The sequence below is a fragment of the Danio rerio genome, chromosome 5, assembly GCF_052040795.2.
Source record: "Danio rerio strain M-AB ecotype USA chromosome 5, GRCz13ab, whole genome shotgun sequence".
NCBI classification, from domain to species: domain Eukaryota; kingdom Metazoa; phylum Chordata; class Actinopteri; order Cypriniformes; family Danionidae; genus Danio; species Danio rerio.
This window is the reverse complement of record NC_141025.1, coordinates 34,266,048-34,290,075: the sequence shown is the minus strand read 5'-3', so window position 1 is coordinate 34,290,075 and position 24,028 is coordinate 34,266,048. Positions and strand designations below refer to the sequence as shown.

General features: G+C 36.8%; 2 protein-coding genes across 3 annotated transcripts; both read left to right on the top strand.

The window, feature by feature from the left end:
• The first annotated feature begins 5,859 nt into the window (after positions 1-5,859).
• ifitm1 (interferon induced transmembrane protein 1) lies at positions 5,860-6,649 on the top strand. Its single transcript, NM_001110287.1, is given in 2 exon segments — positions 5,860-6,074; positions 6,166-6,649. Coding segments are annotated over 2 exon segments (345 nt in total). The 5' UTR covers positions 5,860-5,894; the 3' UTR covers positions 6,331-6,649.
• Positions 6,650-9,198: 2,549 nt separating this feature from the next.
• prkaa1 (protein kinase, AMP-activated, alpha 1 catalytic subunit) lies at positions 9,199-23,928 on the top strand. Of its 2 annotated transcripts, NM_001110286.1 has the most exon segments (10): positions 9,199-9,316; positions 13,587-13,728; positions 14,797-14,890; positions 15,561-15,705; positions 15,820-15,907; positions 16,022-16,246; positions 17,678-17,827; positions 18,910-19,258; positions 22,223-22,349; positions 23,428-23,928. In NM_001110286.1, coding segments are annotated over 10 exon segments (1,722 nt in total). In that variant the 5' UTR covers positions 9,199-9,219; the 3' UTR covers positions 23,733-23,928.
• The last annotated feature ends 100 nt before the right edge of the window (positions 23,929-24,028 follow it).

Sequence of the window (24,028 nt, the reverse complement as noted above, 5' to 3'; positions counted from 1 at the left end):
GTGATGCACTCCCTATATTGTTTGCCATGCTATTTTCAGTATTCTGTCTAAAATAGCATGCAAATGTGGCTTAGTAATAAATGTAATTTCTGCACCCCGCCAGACAAACACTTAGCATACAGTAGTCGCTTTAGGACAAAGTGTGTGAAAAAGTGAGACCAGCGATCCTCGCATGCATGAAATATTGCAAATATTTGACAAGTTTTGCTCGCTACACAACTGAAAACGAGCTAAATATAATACAGTTTTTTGTTCAGAATTGTTGTATTATAAAGTACTATAAAGGTTTTTATCTGGTGCATGACATGAACTAGTGGGTCACTGTCGTCTGTAATGTGCAAGTTCTTCATTTCAGAAGGTATGGCTTTGGACAGCAGGGAAGGGAGAGTAGTTTCAAAGATATTATGCTAACGGTTAGCATTTAGGCCAGGGGTGTCCAAACTAGGTCTTGGAAGGCCGGTGTCCTGCAGATTTTAGCTCATCCTTGCAGGTGTGTTGAGGCAAGTTGGTTTCTAGAAAGCCTAGTAAGAGCTTGATTAGCTAGCCCAGTTGTATCTGATTGGGCTTGGAAATAAATTTTGCAGGACACCAGCCCTCCAGGACCGATCTTGGACATGCCAGATTTAAGCTGCGGTCACACTAGAGTTTGTGTGTGCGGAATTCTGTTGTATGGCGCTGCGAAAAGGGTCAGGATTAAACCAAATTATTACATATTAAAAAAGCGAGTGATTGCTCCATGTTTTAAATTTCTGTCTAGAGAGGTCATGTTTTGATCCTCAATTGGTCTCACGCAGTCAAGTGATGCAATTTCGCAGGTCAGAGTTCACCAAGTTTGAACTTTGCACCATGTGTATCCAGTCTGACGTATTCGCGTGCGTACGAATGGAAGTCTATGGGGAGAAAAGTCAAGTGTGACCGCAGCTTAAGGCTTTTAATTTGGATCAACTTTAGCAACATGTGTGTTTTACGTTTGTTAAATTCTGACCATCAGGCAATCTAGAATTCTTAAGTTATCAAGAGCCTTTTATTAAGTTACTGCAAACTTTTTTTTAGGCAATGGATTGTGTTAAAATCAATCTTGAGTTTAATGCAGGCATGTCCAAGCCCATTGACAGAACTTTTAATTGAAGGAACTATGCGCAAAGTTGTCAAGATTGAGTCAAGTTTACAGTTCCAAGTTACAACGGGTTTACTCACTATTGTTAAAGTAAAGTCAACTTGTTGTTTAAAGGTTATATTCACTTTAAGAAAAGCTTTTTGCATTGCATTTGTTTACCAGCTCTTCTGATGTAGACTGCTCATGTCATTTCAAGCATCTGATGCAACCTGACAAATCGTGACTCTTGATCTTTTAAAGTAAAGTTCTCAATCAGACAAGGTTTGTTATATAATGGTTTTGTTTAAAAAATGCATATGTTTGGCGGCGTTCTTGATTAGGAGGGAAAAAACCCTAAGGAAGGGGTTTGTTTTGTAAATCTGATATGCGCTTCAACTTGACTGCTTTAGAAGTACAACTTTGCACGCCATGTTCACGATCTTGTTTATCTAACGAAAGAGAGGTACAGCTGCAGTGAAACAAAAAAAAAAGGCTGAACAAGAATCATTTAATTAGTGCAATGTGGTTAAACAACATCTGTATGTGATCATGGCACAACGCAGCACTGTGTCCTTTTTATCTGCTTCCTATTACTTCCAGTAAAAAAGGGGGTACTTGTACAGTTGACGCATATTTTCCAAGGCTGGGCTCACTCAGATCTTATTTCCATCACTGAATTGAATAATCTTTCATTTTACTGATTACATAACTGTATATTTTAAAGTGATTGAAAGGATAATATGACATAGGGACACATTATAAACCTCATATAGTTTTATGGCAATGTATGCAATGTAACTAAAATATTTTAAAATATGTTCATATAAATTAGCTATATTTTAACAATCTATAATTATCACTGTATATGTTTATATGTTTATATATTTATGTATGGAAGAGAAGAGATCCAATGTACAGATATGAATTACAGGAAAATAGCCATAAGAAAATATGTTCTGGTTTCCATCCAGTCCAAATTTCCAAGTTATCACTACTTCAACTTGAATAATGACCTCTGCTCTTCAGGTTTCCATCCAGATCAAATGTAAACTCGTATAAACAGTTTAAAGTTTAAAGAAGATTTTTGTGTACATTAGTGTAAATATGATATATGGGGAGATACAGGTGACAATATACAATACGTTTTGCTTTCTAAATATGAACTGTGTGTGCGTCTCAGTGTGTGTTTATTCAGCACTGGCATAAACGCCAGCATTCCTGTTATCCTGTCTGGGACAAGTTGTTTGGAGAAGGATGACAAATGAATGAATGTTGCACATGAGAAAACCCACAAACTCAATCCGTTTTCCCAACAGTGACGCAGTAGTAATGAAAGTGTAAAAACACCCAAGTTACACAATCTGCTCTAACCTCAGAGGAAGGAGAAGACGATTGTGTGGAAAATTGTCAGACCTGAAGGTTTTGAAACCAAAGTTATGTAATTTATTGAATAAAGACATCATGTAGATATATATATATATATATATATATATATATATATATATATATATATATATATATATATATATATATATATATATATATATATATATATATATATATATATAAACATACACACTACCAATCAAAAATTTGGGTTCAGTAGGATTTTTAAATGTTTTAAAATAATCGTATCCCGCTCACCGAAGCTGCATTTATTTAATCAAAAATACAGTAAAAATTGTGAAATGTTATGAGCTCCTTACCCTATCCATAAGAGTGCGCATTGCCACCCTTCGAAGGAAACTCATTTCGGCCGCTTGTATCCGGTATCTTGTCCTTTCGGTCATGATCCAAAGCTCATGACCATAGTTGAGAGTAGTAACGTAGATTGACCGGTAAATCGAGAGCATTGCCTTTTGGCTTAGCTCCTTCTTCACCACAACGGACCGGTACATCGATCGCATTACTGCTGCCGCATCTTTCCCTCACTCGTGAACAAAACCCAGAGGTACTTAAACTCTTCCACCTGGGGTAAGGACTTTCCTCTAACCTGGAGATGGCAAACCACCTTTTTCCGGTGGAGCACCATGGCCTCGGACTTGGAGGTGCTGATTCTCATCCCAGCCGCGTCTCACTTGGCAGCAAACCGCCCCAGTGCATGCTGAAGGTCCATGTCTGATGAAGCCAACAGAAAAACATCATCTGCGAATAACAGAGATGAAATCCTGTGTTCCCCAAACTGGGCCCTCTCCAGCCCAAGGCTGCGCCTTGAAATTCCGTCCATATAAATCGTAAATAGAATTGGTGACAAGGGGCAGCCCTGCTGGAGTCCAACATGCACTGGAAACAAATCTGACTTATTGCCGGCAATGCGAACCAGACTCCTACACTGTTCATACAGGGACGAGACGGCCCTCAACAGATCGCCTCTTACCCCATACTCCCTAAGCACCCTCCACAGAATGCCGCGAGGGACACGATTGAATGCCTTCTCCAAGTCCACAAAACACATGTGGACTGGTTGAGCATACTCCCATGAACCCTCGAGCACCCTGGTGAGGGTATAGAGCTGGTCCAGTGTACCACGGCCCGGACGAAAACCGCATTGTTCCTCCTGGATCCTAGGTTCAATCATTCGCCGGATCCTCCTCTCCAGTACCCTGGCATAGACATTCCCCGGGAGGCTGAGGAGTGTGATCCCCCTATAGTTGGAGCACACCCTCCGGTCCCCCTTCTTAAAAATGGGAACCACCACCCCAGTTGCCCAGTCCAAAGGTACTGTCCCCGACCTCCATGCGATGTTGTAAAGATGTGTTAGCCACGACAGCCCCACAACATCCACAGACCTAAGATACACAGGGTGAATCTCATCAACCCCCGCTGCTTTGCCACTGCGGAGCTTGCAAACTACCTCAGTGATCTCAGCTTGATGGGCGAGTCCACCCCTGCATCCCCAGTCTCTGCTTCCTCGATGAAAGACATGTTGGTGGGGTTAAGGAGATCCTCAAAGAATTCCATCCACCGCCCGACAACATCCCCAGTTGAGGTAAACAGCTCCCCACTTCCGCTGTAAACAGCGTCGATGTGGAGATGCTTTCCCCTTCTGAGGCGCCGGTCAGTTTACCAGAATCTCTTTGGGGCCGACCGATAGTCTTCCTCTATGGTCTCCCTGAACTCTTCCCAGGCCCAAGTTTTTGCTTCCGCAACCGCTCGGGCTGCAGCACGCTTAGCCTGTCAATTCCCATCAGCTGTCTCGGGAGTCCTGCAAGCCAACCAAGCCCTGTAGGACTCCTTCTTCAGCTTGACGGCATCCCTTACTTCTGATGTCCACCACCGGGTTCGTGGATTGCCGCCCTGACAGGCACCACAGACAACACGACCACAGCTTCTCACGGCTGCGTTAACAATGGAGTCGGAGAACATGGTCCACTCAGTCTCCATGTCTCCAGCCTCCCTCGGGATCTGGTCAAAGCTCTTTCGGAGGTAAGAATTGAAAAATCCCTTTGACTTGGGGTTCAGCAAGATGTTCCCAGAGGACCCTCACAATACGCTTGGGCCTACCCGGTCTGTCCAGCTTTCCCCCTTGCCAGCGGATCCAACTCACCACCAGGTGATGATCAGTTGACAGCTCTGCCCCTCTCTTTATCCGAGTGTTCAAGACATGCGGTCGGAGATCAGATGATAGAACCACAAAGTCGATCATTGACCTCCGCCCTAGGGTGTCCTGGTGCCATGTGCACTGATAGACACCCTTATGCTTGAACATTGTGTTGGTTATGGACAATTGTGATTAGCACAGACGTGCAATAAAAAAACTCCACTTGGGTTCAGATCAGGGAGGCTGTTCCTCCCAATCACGCCTCTCCAGGTATCACTGTCATTACCCGCGTGGGCATTGAAGTCCCCCATTAGAACAATGGCCCTAACCTGCCTAGTTAACCCTTACCTGCCTAGTTCAAATGTAAATGTAAAAATATTTTACAGTAATTCAATTTGATTTTTTTCTTTTTTTAATATTTTCCAATGATGTTTAACAGAGCAATGAATTTTTCACAGTATGTCTGATAATATTTTTTCTTCTGGAGAAAGTCTTATTTGTTTCATTTCGGCTAGAATAAAAGCAGTTTTTAATTTTTAACAAAAACAACTTAAGGTCAAATTTATTAGCCCCTTGAGCTATATTTTCTTTCGCTGGTCTTCAGAACAAACCATCGTTATACAATAACTTGCCTTATAGCCCTAACCTGCCTAGTTAACCTAGTTAAGCCTTTAAATGTTAAAAAAATCAAGTGAAATATTATTTACTGTCATCATGGCAAAGATAAAATAAATCAGTGATTAGAAATGAGTTAATAAAACTATTATCTTCAGAAATGTGTTGAAAAAAAAAAACTTCTCTCCGTTAAACAGAAATAGGGGAAATAAATAAACAGGGGGGGGTAATAATTCTGACTAATCGAAGTAATGCACACACACAAGCATTTTTTCATGGTATAAAAAGTTGTTTTTAGATTTACACTCTTAGAAATGCTGGATTTTTAAACTCAAATTTGGTAAGTACAGACAAATCCAACTTTTGTATTAAAATAAGAATTTAAAATAATGTAAAATTGTAAACCAAAATTTGCACATAAACATATCTGACAAAACATTTAATTGAAACAAGCCAGCATATATCCAAGCATACTTTCAGAGATTGTTTTTGGGTGAACTCTCCCTTAAACTCCACCCAGAGTTTTTTTTAACATTGCAAAACACACACACACACACACACACAAAACTTGGACCCCTTTATAAATAAGAGCTGACCACTAACAGGCATCACTGCGTCACAACTTGGTGAATTAAGACAACAATGCAGAGCTACCCGCTTAGAGGAAACCCAATGCAGGATGACAAAACCTGCAACGGTCAGCCAGTGGTTGTGTCCATGCCTGCACAAAAATTAGATGATGATATCATTTTTTCCACATTCAATTTTCACTACTGCAACCCTTGTTGTCTTGGGTTTGGAGCCTTTTACAACTCAGTGAAGGTAAGGGATATAATTATTTTTAATCCTGTACTGTAACTGTCCTGCTGTTTTACAAATATATTAAGGTTAAATGCTTATTTGAATTTGTCAGGCCAGAGACCGCAGATTGCTTGGAGACTATGCATCAGCGAGCACGTACGGCACTAGAGCTCGACGTCTGAACATCGCTTCTGTTATTCTTGGCGTCCTCTATGGCATTTTACTGATTGTCATCCTTGTCTATGCTTATCAGCTTAGTCGTTTTAGCCACCAATAACCCTTCAACGAATGTCTGTTTGTACATCAAAGCATTTACTCTGTTTCCATAAAGCATTTTATATCTGTTTAAACTGTTTGTTAAGGATTATTTAAGTCTTTTTTTATTCCATACAGGCACATTATTTACCTTATTTAGAGATGTGCTTGCATTTCCTTTATTTGTTTTATTGTTTTCTTGTTTATATCACACTCATGGTGTGATCTCAGCAATTGTTTATAGAATAAAATTATTTTTTTTATTTTATCTATATACTGTATATTTTTTTAGCCACACCCTATATACACATGTGGAGGATGAATAAACACAGAGAACTCTACATTGTGTCTGTCTTATTCTTTGTCTCCTGACCTCAGCACTCCCCTCTCATCTGATCATTGGAAACGATTTGTTTAATTTAGTCATATGTAATCTCTTGCAGTCTTGTTAGATTGTTATGTAGCCTTATTTCAATTAAATTCAATTCAAAAAGAGCTTTATTGGCATGACTTGTATTGTCAAAGCATCGCAGATTACATAAACAATGATTAAAATAATAAAGTGGTTACATAACACATGCACATCATCACATAAAAATACACAATTAGATATTTGATATGGAAGTACATAATAAACTAATAAAGTGATAAACTAATATGGTTATTAAACATTTAAATAAAGATAAAGGTATCTCTTGTAAAATTTATTTGTATTCATAGAAAGCATATTCAATTTCATCGCACGTTGCATTGTTAGCTTTTAGAAAAATGAAAATAAATGTTTCTTGGTAATTTTTTCTGTTATTTTGACCAATTGCCATTTTACGGAATCGGTACTCACTGCAGATCCACTTGGGCAGAGCTTAGCTCCAGCAATTGGGAGCTTGAGCTCCAGCTCCTCCTTCCTTGCACTTTTACAAGTGATGTCACTGGGGTTGGGGTTAGAGGTGGGGTGGGTGTACACATTAAAACAGCTTATAGGAGGAGGAGTTGGAGCTCAAGCTCCTGCACACTGGAGCCCAAATGGCTCTGCAGCGAGCAGTGTCTCATTTTATGCAGTAAGGAACTAAATTTTTGTTTTAAATTAAAGAGAAGTGTCGTCAATCATTTGTTGGTATTATTATGAAACGAATAATAATATCATGTACCTGTATTGACTTTTTTTTTGACTGTTGGTGGCCTCAACTGAGTCTGATGTCATTGTTAATTTATGGGTGAAGGGTATTAATATTTAAATTTCTACTAAACAACTTCCTCTAGAGCAAAGCAGTGGCGCAGTAGGTATTGCTGTCGCCTCACAGCAAGTAAGTCGCTGGTTCGAGCCTCGGCTCAGTTGGTGTTTCTGTGTGGAGTTTGCATGTTCTCTCTGCATTTGCGTGGGTTTCCTCCGGGTGTTCCGGTTTGCCCCACAGTCCAAAGACATGCGGTACAGGTAAATTGGGTAGGCTAAATTGTCCGTAGTGTATGAGTGTGTGTAAATGTGTATGTGTGTGTGTGTGTGTGTGTGTTTGTGGATGTTTCCCAGAGATGGGTTGCGGCTGGAAGGGCATCCGCTGTGTAAAAACGAGTTGGATAAGTTGGCGGTTCATTCCGCTGTGGCGACCGCGGATTAATAAAGGGACTAAGCCGACAAGAAAATAAATGAATGAATGAATGAATAAACTTTCTCTGGTCAACCATTGTTCCCCAGACACCTCTTTTATAAAACAAAATTTTGACATGCTGCTCTTTTTTGGTATTAATTTTTTTATTCTGTTTTATAGATTATTTTATTTTGTCAAAATATTTTTCTTTTTTGTTATTCATTTTAAATCCTCAGACATTGTTACATTTTTGCTATATCTTTTATTGAATGTTTTTATCTCTATATTTGCTTGTGTGTAATCCTCTTTATGGCATGGTTGGAAGCGAGCAGGCCCACCTGGCCATGACAGCATGTCTATAATTCTGAATTACATGCTAGTGTTTTTTTCTTCTAATTTTTCTTTCTCTCTGTTTGTCTGTCTGTCTGTCTGTCTCTGTCCGTCCGTCCGTCCGTCCGTCCGTCCGTCTGTCTGTCTGTCTATCTATCTATCTATCTATCTATCTATCTATCTATCTATCTATCTATCTATCTATCTATCTATCTATCTATCTATCTATCTATCTATCTATCTATCTATCTCTATCTATCTATCTATCTATCTATCTATCTATCTATCTATCTCTCTCTCTCTCTCTCTCTCTCTCTCTATATATATATATACACATTTATATATGACAGTTAAACAGCTGAGCAAGCATCTTTTAAACTTTAGATCTGCAGTGTCTATATATATATATATATATATATATATATATATATATATATATATATATATATATATATATATATATATATATATATATATATACACTAATTACTGTGTTTACTGTTTTTTATTATAAGTGTATGTTCTTTTTTAATTAGATTTTATAAAATGCTTTGGCAATACATTTTTAACGTTTGTCATGCCAATTAAGCAATTATTAAAACAAACAAAACAAAACTCACCAGAAAAAGGCTCAAGGGAGAAAGGGGGCGTTTAAGCCATATTTGTATGCGCTTGCAAATAATAATAATAATAATAATAATAATAATAATAATAATAATAATAATAATAATAATAATAATAATAATAATATAACAAAGAAGAATTAAGTACGTTTTTTATTATATTTAAAAATCAAATATTAATATTTAAGTTTTTTTTTTTCTCTTGGTCTTGATGTATGTCACAATATTCTGTTCTAATGTCTCAACGGAAGCGTCAGTAGATTGTGTTTTGGCGCGCTCCTCTTCACCGGTAGTCGTCAGTAGAGTCACCGCTCGTCCCGCCGCTGCCTCTCTCTCTCTCTCCCTCCCTCTCTCAGGTAGGGCCTCAGAGCGAAGATGGCGACGGACAAACAGAAACATGAAGGCAGGGTGAAAATTGGACATTATATACTGGGAGACACGCTAGGAGTGGGGACGTTCGGAAAAGTCAAAGGTAAAACTTTCCAGGGTGTTTCGAGCTGATTGTTATTGCTGTGTTGAGAACAGCAAAGCTAAACTGCTGATGGTCGAGTGTTTTAATGCGGCTAAAGATGCAGCACTTGTTGGCTAATGACAGTGTAGGGCTGAAACAAACATTAAACCATGAAACGATCCGCTATTATCACTGTTGATATGACTGTCAGCCGATCGATCATGACGAGGTTTTGTGAACGGTTTCACGGATGTGGTGTGTTTGAGTGGTTTGTTGAGGGACTGGTCTCTGCTAACCTGGTTAGCTTCATGGTTTATGGAGTGATTAGTAATTCTGAAGTTGCAGATTGATAGATGCCCTCATGCACAGGCCAAATGATAAGCAAAGACACACAAAGTCAAAATGACAAGGTGGATTATTCATTTCTGAAAAGTTTCTTTAAAAGAGCTTTGCTGTGAGTCCGGTTGATTAAAAGTGCTAGCTCGTTTATGTGCTCCAAAATGTTGCAATCATAACTTTTAAATTAATCCAGTATTACAAATCAAACGCGTATTGGTAAAGCTAGTGTTAGTTCAATATCGATAGAAATCAATAGTGAAAATGGTCGACATGTTTTATTATCTTTAATGGGCCGAATGAATGAAAAACAATAGCAAATAACGCATTTCTACAGGCAAAACGCATGTTGAAAAGTAACGTTAGCACATCTCATACACTGTTGACATAAACTGACATAAATATAATACTAAATGACAGAAACCTGAATAAACTTGTTGAATCTATGCAGTTTTGTTATTATGAGTTGTCAAGTTTTAGGATGTAATGTTTATATTGTATACTTGTGCTGTCTTTTATGGCAAATACTTACATTTAACCAGTGTCAGAATATTGTAACTTAAGAAAGAAGGCCAAAGTGTTTTAATGTATGCAAATTACATTTTGTAAACCATTTATTACATGGTGGTAAGGCTGCAATATGATAATCATTACATATTATTGCTTTTAATGTAATGTTATTGGCAATTAATTGAATGCATATAGAAAGTTTGTAACAATTGTTTTAGCACTTGTACATTTTGTGTTCGTGAATACTTTCACATTTCATTAAGGAGCCTTGATTTCTGTTCCTACAACTTTTGATGTTGAAGGTTTAACAGTAGTTATTGAAACAGTATGTTGGCTGTGTTGTTCGTGTAAATTGAAGTACAGAAATCTGTAATGAGATGCAACTACTTTTTCTGTCATTCTACAGATTTCTTTCTATATTCTTCAAAAGTCACTGTATTAAACTTGTAGAGTAAAAGTTTGCAACAGTGATCAAGGTCTTAAAAGGCAGTTCAGAAGTGGGAAAAAAATGCTATCTAGGGCCAGGCTAATAAACGATATTATATTGATTCACAATAACAATGATAAGAGCCAATCATACAGCAGAAATGTGCAACAATTGGAATCATAAAGTGTGTTTATATTTGAGATGTAGTACATTTTTGGCCACCGAAAAATTATGGTCCGAAAATATGTTATGCCATTTTTTCGACCCTCTAATTTTTGTATGTTCAGTCATTGTTGGGGTACACTTTTAAATCTGCAAACATTGACTTATATCGAAATATAAATCATTATTGTTCGACATGCAATAAAATGATCGAGATTGCATTTTTTGTCATATCACTCAGCCCTTCATCCACGTGTTAAATGTTAAATTACAGGAGTGGGTTTTTTTTCAGTATGACACAACACCTTTTTTCATCACTTGTTAAAGCTCTTATTTTGTTTACCCAGGAACACCCAGTAGTTAATTGCATAATTCCATTTTTTTCTCAATCATGCTTTCCTTTTTTTCTTGGGCAATTTGTGATGCAAGTGTTATTTCAAGACCAGAAGTGTTTTGAGTACAGCCCTTTTTTTTTATCTGAAAAATATACTAATTTGACATACTTCTAACAAAACATTGATCCTGTTTGTGTACTGAAATGTGAGATCTTTGAACATGTATGGACACGCACAGTTACCTCTGCAGGGCTGAGTCTGTGTTAATGCATAACTAAAGCAGTCTAGCTAGAACACACAAGCTGTTTTTAAATGTTGCAACTTTTAACTGAGAGCATGCACACATTGTGGGAGCAGTTCAACGTATGACCTTCAGCACTAACTGATGCAGCAAGATCCAGTCTTAGAAGAAGCTGAAGCACGAGGTTCACTCTTTTACATCGCATTCTGTGTTTCAGCTTTCTCAATGGTTTGCGCCACGACGCAAAGCTGAATTTTCCGTCCTTATATTAGCAAAAGTGGATTCTGACACGCCCTTAATGCGTTTGTGCCCTGCAATTTGCACTTTAAAATATACAAAATAAAATTTACAAAATAGAGCCCCTAGTGTTTATCATCCAATGATGAACTTCCGGTGAATACTTAATGTGGTTACTTTCAATTTCATAAGGTTGCTTTTACAGCATCGATGTTGTAATGCAATTCAAATATGATCAGTTAAATAGACTTAAGCATTCATTAGGTTATTAAAACAAAAAAAAAAAAAGAGACAAAAAAAGTTTAAATGCAGGCACCAACATTAGAAGTCAGAAGTCAGATCTTAAATGCAGCGATTTTTGTAAGGGATGACAATTCATCAGAAGCTGAATGAAAAATGTCCCTTTTTAAAATGCATATAAAAGCAAATGTGTTATTTTCTGACAGGAACTAACACTGGGGAAATAAATAACAATATTGCAAGAGTGACCTATAAATTTGGACAAGCACAGCCATTACCACAGACACTTTTTTTCCCCAAAGACTATTTTATGGTTTTTTTTTTTGCTATATTGAACGTTGTTTGAAAAAAAGAGAAAAAAAAAGCTGACATTTAGACCAATTTGCCCAAAGATAAAAATCTTTGTCATGTTTTAATAACAGATAAAATGAGCAAAGGTCAAATACTCATAATATACAAATAAATCAAAAAGTGGTTATTTTTTTCTGAATTGATACAGCAGGTGCATTTAGCAGTAGCATTTAACCAATTAATTGAACAAATATAAATATAATGTTTTGTTTTACATTTTAAAGGCATAGTTGACTAAAAAAATGACAATTCCAGCATTTACTCGCTCAAGATGTTTTAAACCTGAATGATTTTCTACTTTTAAACATAGGTGTTTTTGAAGAATGTGAGTAACCCAACATTCGCTGCTCCCACTGACTTCCAGAGTATTTTTTATAATACCCAGAAACCGTTCAATAACCTATCTTCTTTAATATATTCTTGTCTGTTTTGCACGAGATATTAAAACAGATTATGGACTAGGCAAGGGCCGGTATAAGATTTTGACTGTATGAGAACTTTGGATAAAAATATCACGGTATTGTGATTACTGCTTTAAAATATATTCTTTTTAAATTTGGGGAAAAAACTGCAACTTTTTTCCTCTTTGAAAACAATATATTTTATTTTCTGAACGATTTATAATATTTGCCACAGTAATCATGTCTAGCTGAATAATTAAAATCAATTGTTGACTTCTGCTGTCTTCGTTTTTCAAAAACACAGATTTCTTTACAATTTAAAATGCCATCTTTGTTTTTGTTTTTTTGCTGGAGATACTGTTGTCCTAAAAAATGTACTAAACAAATAACATAACGCATACCTTTTTAAAACCTCGACTTTTCCAAACCACGGTATACCTTGAAATGGCTATCGTCCCATGCCTATTATGGACATCATCAGGAAGAGCCAGTATTGACAGAATATTTTCTCTTTATTTTGGTGAATTATTCATTAAAGAGAAGTGGCAGCATGCATAGTATACATTATTTTGCTGTCCCTTTAAGACCTGCACACATCGTCATCATAAATATATACATGTAAACCTACTGTGTTTATATATAAATCTTGTGGGGTTTTGACCAGTTTAGTGTGATTATATCTGAAAATAATCTAGTTCTGTAATTAGTTGGCTTTGCAGTGTGCACTTTGTAGTGTATTTCTCCAAATGCAGATTTTGAAGACAATTTAATCGGTTACAATCAAACATCATCAAACTCCACATCGCTATAATGATGCAGGGTCATATTTGAGGTTTGCTGCATTTTTTATCACATGCATTCAGAATATATATAAATTTTTACCCATCAGCAATGACTGAGTTTGGATACGAGTTTGAAGTTAAATATTCGGGATGATTTTCCTTTAAAATTGGTATGACAGTCAGTTCTGTTTTTAATGTTTTTTATAAAAACATTCTCCAGATCTTGATAAGTCATTGCAAACATTTGTCTCTTCAACCTGTCTGTTCAGTTGGCCAGCATGAGCTGACGAAGCATCAAGTGGCCGTGAAGATTCTAAACCGACAGAAGATCCGCAGTCTGGATGTGGTGGGGAAAATTCGACGAGAAATCCAGAATCTCAAACTTTTTCGTCACCCACACATAATCAAACTGTGAGTAAACATGATCTGTTTAGGAAACAGTAGTTCCCCCCCCCCCCCCCCCCAATTTAATTAGTTTAAAAAAATATTTATAAAATTGAAAAATGTATTTTTTAAGTACTATATTGAAACTTTAATGTAAATCTAAATATTACATTTACATATAAAAAAAAATATATACTATAAAATTTAAAAATGTAAAAATATTTTTTTAAATACTATATTGAAACTTTAATGTAAATCTAAATATTACATTTACATATAAAGAAAAAAATATATATATATCTGCTTTGTATTAGAAATCAGCAGCTCTTGTCTCTAAAATATAGACATTGACCTGATAGAAAAGTATCAGTCCAACACTAGTTTAAATTATATGCCATAAGATGTTTCCTTTCTCTTTTGTCATAAATAATGCACAATTAGCCAATACATTGTTTTGTGTTTTCTTGGCAGATCCATGCCCTTAGTGCTCTACTAATAATGATAATTATTATTTGTCAGAGAGAATGCACACATTTGATCTACACATAGTCGTAAATAATAAGTCAATGTTTTGTGTGATTGTAATGGATATTTATCCTGGAGTAATCATGTGGGAGCATTCATTCACACTCATGTGTGATAAATTGACAATCCTTGCATTTTTTTCTTTATTTGTTACTTGGAAAAGAGACAAGACGTGCACAGAACTACAGATGATTGGAAAAAAGGGGATTGCCATTTCTTACTACTTGGAAAAAAGATATAAATCTTTGTTTATGATGCTGTGAAACTTTTCTTCTGCAAGAAAAAGACATTTGAAGTCAGTCATCAAAAACATTTGCTATTAAAAAAAGAAGACATGGAGTAATGTTGTAGCTGTCCACTCTCATCTCAAACCCATTAGGGGGGATTTACTTTTGCCATGTTATTGCAACCTGCATAGTTTGACCACAACAAAAAACCTCATTCCTGAATTCATCATTAAACCAGTTCTTGAATGGATTTATTTAGTAATTATTTTGAATTATATGAAAATACTCATATACAATATCAGATGTAATTTTTAGAGGATTGTGCATTTTGTTTCTTTGGCAGTTACCAAGTTATCAGCACACCGACAGACATCTTCATGGTGATGGAATATGTGTCTGGAGGAGAACTCTTCGACTACATCTGTAAAAATGGCAAGGTACATCTTCAATTTTGAATGATTAAAATCAAATCAAGATTAACATTGATTCGATTAGCCATATTTGTGGTGATTTAATCACCGCTCACATTGTTCCACAAATCCATCGTAGAGCTTCTGCATGTCTGTCAATAAAACAGCTCAACAGAAAGAGGAAGTGCAATCATTTTGAAAACAATTGTTTACCAATAACTGTAGGATTCAGTGATTAAATCATCTGTATTCTTGAAATCCTAAATTTCCTGTGACCTTCTTGCTGTGAGGCGAAAGTGCTACCCAATGAGCCATCCTGCCATATACAAGTCATCTATACATGTTGACCATTTTAAAGACAAAATTGATGAATGTATTCTGGACATTATACCATTTTAATGATGGAATAGAGCTGTTTTTTAGTTTAGATATAGCTATTGTTACTGATGTACTATTCATTTGTAAATTAATAATGCATTTTAAATTGTAGTAATATTTAGCAATAATAATTTCCTACTGTTTATTTAATTAAGTAAATTAAGCCAGAGTAAAAAGAAACGTTAACAATATTTTTTTTTCACCAAATTTACTGTGTAATAAATATGACATAAAAATCACATATTAGACATTACAACTGGGAAAAGTAAAATGGAGAATGTTCAGTTAAAATAATACACGGTCTTTTGTGTCTGGTCAGTTGGATGAGAAGGAGAGCAGGCGTCTGTTCCAGCAGATCATCTCAGGGGTGGATTACTGCCACAGACATATGGTGGTGCACAGAGACCTCAAGCCTGAGAACGTCCTGCTGGATGCGCACATGAATGCCAAGATTGCAGATTTTGGTAAGTCAACTCTTCATTTTTGAGAAAACAGTTCAGTTGTTGCTGGATTTACTCTTGTTGTAACCTTTATATTTGAAGCTATAGAGACTTGAACTTAGAGTATTTGTCATGTAGGCTTATCAAACATGATGTCAGATGGAGAGTTTCTAAGGACGAGTTGTGGCTCTCCTAACTATGCTGCTCCAGAAGTCATCTCTGGAAGGTACTCTTTCCATTTGTGTGTGTGTGTGTTTTTTAATAATCTTCTTAAAAGTCTGCTCCAGTCTATTACTAAATGCTGCTTTCAAGATCGTCTCCACTAATTTTGCTGATGCAGGTTATACGCAGGGCCCGAGGTGGACATCTGGAGCAGTGGAGTGATTTTGTACGCTCTACTGTGCGGGACGCTGCCGTTTGATGACGACCACGTGCCAACATTGTTCAAGAAGATCTGCGATGGGATCTTCTTCACGCCTCAGTATCTGAACCCCTCCGTTATAAGCCTTCTAAAACACATGCTCCAAGTGGACCCCATGAAGAGAGCCACCATCAAAGAGATTCGGTCAGAAACTGCACCACCCATTGTCTGCTTCATTTAGTAACAAAACCAATTAGTTGGTCCTGTGACTTTACTATACAGTAGACAGTTGCTTGGTTTGAAGTAGGGATTCACCAAAATTAATTCTGTGCTGAAACAGAAATTCTGGATCTTGAACACAAGCCAAAATAAAACTCACACATTTTATTTGCTTACATTTTTTATTTGGCAGTAAATGAGTTAAGAGGCTTTGTCATGACAGCACAGTAGAACTTTTGCTAGCAGCAGGAATAGGTATATACCAAATAGTTCTGTTATTGAAACAGACTTTGCTTTTCTGGTAAGCATGTGCAGTTCATTCAAAGATGAGTGTACTAGAACATGAGCAAAATATCTACCAAGTGTATTTTTGAGCTAATTTGCGTGGTGCAAGCTATTGAAATGCTTGGGTTTTGTGGTGTAAAAAGTTTTATAAGCGTGAAAGGCACAGAGCTGGAGGAAGAGCGAGGCTCATTGCCCTCAAAGCAGACGATCTGCTTCATTCCAGACATTTTTAGAGATATAATTGTATACCTACCTAGGCTACTGAGTATATAACATAATGATAATGTGTAGTCAATGTGATGAAGCTGCTGATAATATGCAAGATTATGAAATCGCTTTAAATGCATGTGCGGCTGTGCACACTTTTTCCACTCTCACATTTGCATGTCACGACCATGTGCGCTCTGTGTACATTATAAATACAGCTGCAGGACTCGCATTTGTTATTATTCTCTTTTTTTGTCTTCATTTATTCAGTGCTACAGCATAGCACCTCAACTTTAATACCGGAAAGTGTCATAAGTTTAGATGATATTATACTTTTTGTTTTTAAATATATTTTATAATTAATTAGAATGAACTAAACTGAAGGAAAGGGAAACTGAGATCTAACCAAGTTAGTGGCGCCATCTAGTGGCGATGTGTGAATCTGTTCTGACATTGACTGACAAAGTATGAGCCTATTAAATATTACTTAGGTCACCAATAAACTGCTAAACCTTTACAGTTATATAAACAAAAAATGAAACGCATTGCTTGGCCAATGTCAAATATTTAATTAAAGATTATTATTTATATACATTTTTAGAATTATAATTTATTTTATTTAAATTCCCATGATCTTGTCTCGTCTTCCTTCTTTTTTGTTCTTGGCTGATCACATGCCTGATATGCTTTTTTGGCATATATCTTCAGCCATTTTTGTCTTTCAGCCAAAAAAATTTAATTACCATTTTTTTGCCAAAATATAGTGCACCCTTAGTTTGAAAATAACTTTAGTATGAGCCGAGCTTTTTTCTCTATTCCTCTCTTGACAAAGTACAATGGACCTGTGTAATATGGCTGCACCTTAATATTTGGGAAAAAGCAAGTAAATTTATTTCCTTTTTTTCCACTGCTTTCCATTGTCAGGGAGGACGAGTGGTTTAAGCAGGATCTTCCCAAATATCTGTTCCCTGAAGACGCTGCATATAGCAGTAATATGATTGATGAGGAGGCGCTGAAGGAGGTGTGTGAGAAGTGTGAGTGCACTGAGGAGGAGGTGCTCAACTGCTTGTACAGGTTTGTGTGCTAATTTGGTTCTGCATCACTGTGTTTGCCGTTTGAGGTGAATAGTTTCGTTATGTTGCACCACAACAAAGGAGAGAGTTTTAAAGCACAAATTACAGGAAGGGTACAAACTGCAGTTAAGATGTATCTAGTTAGAATGCAGTTTCATCTGCTTTTTTGAGTGTTTTATTAAATTGGATAGTTCAGTAAGCCATCCATAAAGACCGTCACTTCAAAACAACAAAAATCCAACCGGCCTTCTTTTGATAAATTTTGGTAATATTACAGTACATTGATGTGCATTTTGTTTTGCTGTAAAATAAATTTTTCTAATAAAACGATAGCATTACAGACTTTTTCATATTAATCTTTATCTAAACTATAATTATAAAAACATAAAGTCAGATTTTTCTGCTGCTCATTTTGTTTTACATTTGAACTACTAAATACATGCTTAAGCCTATTTAACTGATTATATTTAAATAAGGCAAAAATCATTGCTTTAAACACAGTCGTGTGGCAAGAGTCTGCAAATTTAACCAGCTTCTAATGGTAAAAATTTAATAATTTAATTTCTTTTATGATCACACTTGATAAAATCTGTGTGCAGAAAGGCTTTGGTTGACAAGTCTCCCTTTGTACATGTCATCAGACGGGGAAAGCCCCACCTATTGGTCACAGTTTCTCCTTCATTTGCATAGTCTTGTTTGTGAATCTGCCTCTGTGCTGACAGCTGAAGCTCCACCCTCTTTTAAAAATAGCAAAGTCTCATTTGAATTTAAAGCGACAATCACCAAAATAGCTCAATGGCACCAAAAAGGGCATTATAGGTCCCCTTTAATTAAATCACATTATCATGCTGTAAAAGAACCTTGTATAATTAAAAAGTCACTTCAAACTTTTACTGTAAGTTTATCAGTGCCTGGAAAACACTTGCTGTGCATATAATCTATTGGTTAGGATTTAGGATACCATGTAGCGTGAACCCAGTTAAACTCATCTTTTTAAACGAACTGCTTAAAGAACAGGCTCCTGAGAGTCAGATATTTGAGTCAGATCATTTTTTCTCTCTTCTTCCCTCGACTCCTCTGCAGTCGCAATCACCAAGATCCTCTTGCTGTGGCCTATCACTTGATCATAGACAACCGCCGCATTATGAGCGAAGCCAAAGACTTCTATTTGGCCTCCAGCCCACCAGACAGCTTCCTAGACGATCTTCCCGCTCATCACTCAGCTAAGGTTCACCCTGAGCGAGTGCCCTTCCTAGTGGCTGAGTCTCAGCCACGTCCTCGGCACACACTAGATGAGCTTAATCCCCAGAAGTCCAAGCATCTTGGTGTACGGCGAGCCAAGTGGCACCTGGGAATCCGCAGCCAGAGCAGGCCGAATGACATCATGAGCGAGGTCTGTCGTGCCATGAAGCAGCTGGACTATGAGTGGAAGGTAAGCCTCTGTGCATGTGATTTTTTTTTTTTTTTTTTTTTTTTGCCAGACCCCCTTTTTTTAAAGATTTATTTTGTCTTTTTTTTTTGCGATTCAAAAAAAAAATTTGCAACACTGTTGAGAAACTAGGGGGTCTGCTACATTAAACTTATAGGATCAGTGCGTTGTTTAGTATTTGAAAGGAAGGTTCATTCTGAAATCTGGATTTCTGTGGTTTCTTAAAGTGTCTAAATACAAATCCAAATTTTAGACCCTTAAATTCACTGAAGAGTTGTGTGAAAACCGTATGAAATGTATGAAACCGTGTTAAAAGGAGTAGCAGTGTGGGAATAAATGGATTTAGTTATGTCTAAGCTCAGGACATGCATCAAAATGTTCTATTAATGTTCATCAAAGGGTTCCAAACCAACAACAACCTGAAAATATTCAAAAATAACACACAAAGGTCCTGTGAAGTGCTTTGAAATGTGCATTTTTATTCGATGTTTGTTGTAATCTCAACTTAAATATGAAGAGAAGGCAGGACATAAAGTAGCCCTGCCCCTTTTTAAAAATGACCAATAGCATTTGGTTTTCATCACAGCTCTGCCAGTGAGTGGTTGAGCTCAAGCACATCAAATGAAAAGCAAAGTATCTTGAAGGCGGCAGGACATGTCAGATACTAGAGAGCATTTTAATTGGTCAAGATTTGAAGAAAAACTTAAGTATGAGGTGACTTGGGGAAAAATTGTTGATCTACTTTGGCAGAAGTAAAAAAAAACTCCAGGCTTAATGTCAGTTTTATACCTTGTTTTATATTTTTGTCACTGTTTTGTCTTATAGATATCATTGAAACTAACATACTGATACAAACTTCTAAAAAAAGTTTGTTTAATTTTCCTGGACCTTCAAGGCATTACACCAAGTTTTGCATCTAAAATTAACAAACAGCAAATAAACCATGAATTTTGGAATCTTGTGTTTATTTTTTTGTGCTTTTTTTTTTAAGACATTTAAGTTTATAGTTCTATCTTTAACTAGTCCACAGATAATTTGCTGTATTACATTTACAAATGAGACCATTATATTAACCAATCTTAAGTTTAATTCAAAATAGTCCTAAATACGACTGTGAAAAATTCACATCCACATTTTCATGACTTGTTTATCAAATAATACAGTATTTTGATGAATTTTAGCTGTTCTTCTCCACTTTTGTTTCATTGTTTTGAAAGATGTGAGGGTGAGTAAACGGCGACAAAAATGTTGTGCTAGCTGGCCCTTTAAGATGAATCATACAGTATGGTGTTGCAACAGACTGTGGAATTAAATTACATCCAGACAAAGAAAAGTTTGCCCATGTAGGGCCTGGAAAGCATAACTTCCAGTAATGGGGAAAGAGTGATAAAAATAGATGGCTGCGGAGCATTTATTCTGCTTGTCCCCTTGAGGTTTGTGATCTTAGAGTAAATTCCAATGGACCCTTGTGGGAAAGTGTTTTTTTTTTTTTTTTTTTTTTTTTTTTTTTGGTGGGGGGACTCAACCTCTCACTCTCTCGCACACACATGCTTACACATACAAAGGCAAACAACACGTTAAAAAAACAGTTTGCTATTTGTCACCTACATTGTTATGACATGTAAATGGAACCTCAAGTACTAAGTACTGCTATTTAATGATATGCTATTGTTCAATTTGGGGTCAGGAACAATATTTTAATGTTGCAAGTCTTAAGTTTCCCTCAAGTTGCATTCTGTTATTAAAAATACAGAAATATTTTGAAACGTTAAAGCAATTTATACAAACAGCCTTCAAAAATACTTCAGACAATGCTTGAATCCAGTCTTAAAGGGGACCTGCTATGCAAAACAATTCATTGTGTTTTGAGATGAAACTTCTCTCACACACACACACACACACACACACACACACACACACTCTGAGCCATCAGATACTTATTTTACATCTTGTAAAAGAGGCATAATGGGTCTCCTTTAAAAGCACTGAAGGCATGACCTCGCTCGCGAGAGCGTATATCGTGCGCACAGATGATGATGTGCGTACGCGGGACTTGTTTTCTCGCGCTGGATCAGTTGAGCGCATGCGTGAAGATCCCCTGTGCGCTCGCGAGCTGTAGTTTTCTCGCGTGTAGACCTGTAATCTACTCACGGTTCACTTCTCCTCGCGCGCAAACATCACCTCTGCGCTCGAATAATATTGGCATTGATTTGCCGCCATAGGCGCGTCTTAACTGTTTACTGTTTTGAATATCAACATTGTTTGGCAAAATTGTTATTGTAAAGTTCAGGAACTGCATTTATTTGAAATGGAACGCTTTTTTAACTTTGTCAGTGTGTTCACTGTAACTCTTTATCAATGTAAAGCAATCATGTTGAAAATGAAACTGTAGTTGACCTAAAATTGCAGAGTCAGTATGTTATATTTTATCGGCCATGCTTAAGTGTTGCTATAGCATTATTTTTGTTATCTGACAAGGTATCATAGCTGCTGCCATAATAAATAGACCTTTTGTATCTTTACATTTTAAAAGTATCTAAACCTGAATATTCTGCTCTTTATTAAGTGAATTGAAAAGTGCTTTTGAATGCAGAGCTTCCGAGATGTGTGCTTTGTTTTATGCCTTTTACATGGCATTGATTGTTAGCCGGTGACTGAAAGTGTTTATATGGCTGAAGTTCAAGTATGCTTGACTATAATGACTTATCAGTTTTACACTGAACTGACCTGCATGCCTTTAATTTAGTGGATCTAATTCTTTGTTTTATCTCACGGCGGTCTCTCTTATCATGTGAGGCAGTATTTACTGCTGTTCAGGAATAGATGCCATTCAAACTCAAAAGCAAACTGCATTACAGTGTATTGAACAAGTCGGCAGAGTCTTTTTCAAGTTAAATATTAATGAACTTTAGGCCTGTTACAGGCAGATTTATTAATCCTGTTGACTTTTTTCTCGTTGTTTGATAGGTAGTAAATCCTTATTACTTGAGAGTGCGAAGGAAGAACCCAGTCACTGGCATGCATACAAAGATGAGCCTCCAGCTCTACCAAGTGGACAGCAGGACCTATTTACTAGACTTCAGGAGCATAGACGGTAAATCTCACTGTGTTTCCATGAATATTTATTTACTCATTTTATTGCTTTAATAATACCAACAAAAATGAATTCAGTGCAACAGTCATGCAAATGAGATTATGAAACACAGAGAAGATGCTGAATAGTTGTAAATCTGATAAAAGTGATTTGATGCAGCAATAACCGAGCTAGTTTTAACTTTGCTAATTTTTATTGACCAAAAGTGATGTTTTAGAATTTTATTTTCAATAAGTGAGCTTGTAAATATTATGAATAGTATCAGAATCTGCCAGTAATTTTAAATTAAAATTGATATGTATTAAGAATATATTCCAAAAAATCACTTGTTGCATTCCTGAATTGTTATATCTGCTCTGCTTTTTTGTTTGTTTGCCGACAGCAGTAAATGCAACAAGAACTGCCTCAAATCATAATCAAATTTGTTAAATTCCTGATGATTCCCATTCATGTTCTACAGCAAAGATGCCCAAACTACGGCCAAAATTGGCCCATGGTAAACCTTTGATTTGGCCCGTTATTCCATCTCAAAAGAGAGGAAGAATGATGGGGATGGTTTAGAGATTGTCATTTGTAATCTAATGTAACCTTTTGATTTATTGTTTGTTTGTTTGTGTGCTTATTTGTTTTATTGTTAAAAGCTAACTGAAATTAGATGTTTAAATTAAACTGTAAATAAATCAGATTTAGTTTAAATGCACATACAGTACTGTAACCCGACGGGTAGAGGACACTTGAAGGCAAAGGCAGACTCTTCTTGACTAGTGTATTCACCATTGAATTCCACTGTGTTACAAATGTGATTTATTTATGTTTTTATTGTAATAGGTTATCATTTTAATGCCATACTGCATTAGTTAATACGATTTAAAGTATTTTTTCTAATAAATAGGGAATTTACCCATGGCAACTTTAATCTAATATGGTTTGGTATATATACCTTCGGCCAATTTCTTTCAAGCATATTTGGTTTTTGGCCCTTTGTACTAAAAGGTTCGGGCACCCCTGTTTTAAAGTGTGTTTTCTGTATGCTTCATCATCTGATGTTATCAGTTTTGTTCTCGATTGTTTCGTTCAGATGACATGATGGAGGTAAAATCAGGAACCGCTACACCTCACCGCTCGGGCTCAGTCGGGAATTACCGGACTACCCTAAAGAACGACAAAAGTGAGAAAAACGAATGTGAGGACGCTGCAAAAGGCGAAGCGTCTGCACCTTCCACGCCTCCGATTTCCGCAAGTAAAGTGGCGGAAGGCTCTCTGGCCTCTTCTCTTACCTCGTCTGTGGATTCCACCGGTGGAGAAATCCTCCCCCGTCCTGGAAGCCACACCATAGAGTTCTTCGAGATGTGCGCCAACCTCATCAAGCTGCTAGCACGATAACTTATGGTTCCTCTGATGCCTTCTCTCTCTCTCTCTCCCCTCTATCTTCCCTTCACTCTCTAGCTCGGTTTCTCTTTCTTCTAGAATACTACCTCTTCGTTCTCTGATATTTGTGTCTTCATTCACAGCAGTCCTTCTGTCTCTCTCTCTCTTTCTCTCTCTCAGTGTCTTTAGAGCAATAAAGCATGCGGACAGACTCAAGACTCCATGCACCCCAATCGCATCAACAAGCTGAATGGTCAGTCACCAGAATCGGCCTGTTCAAGAAGATTGAGGAAAGATTTGAGAGGGAAATA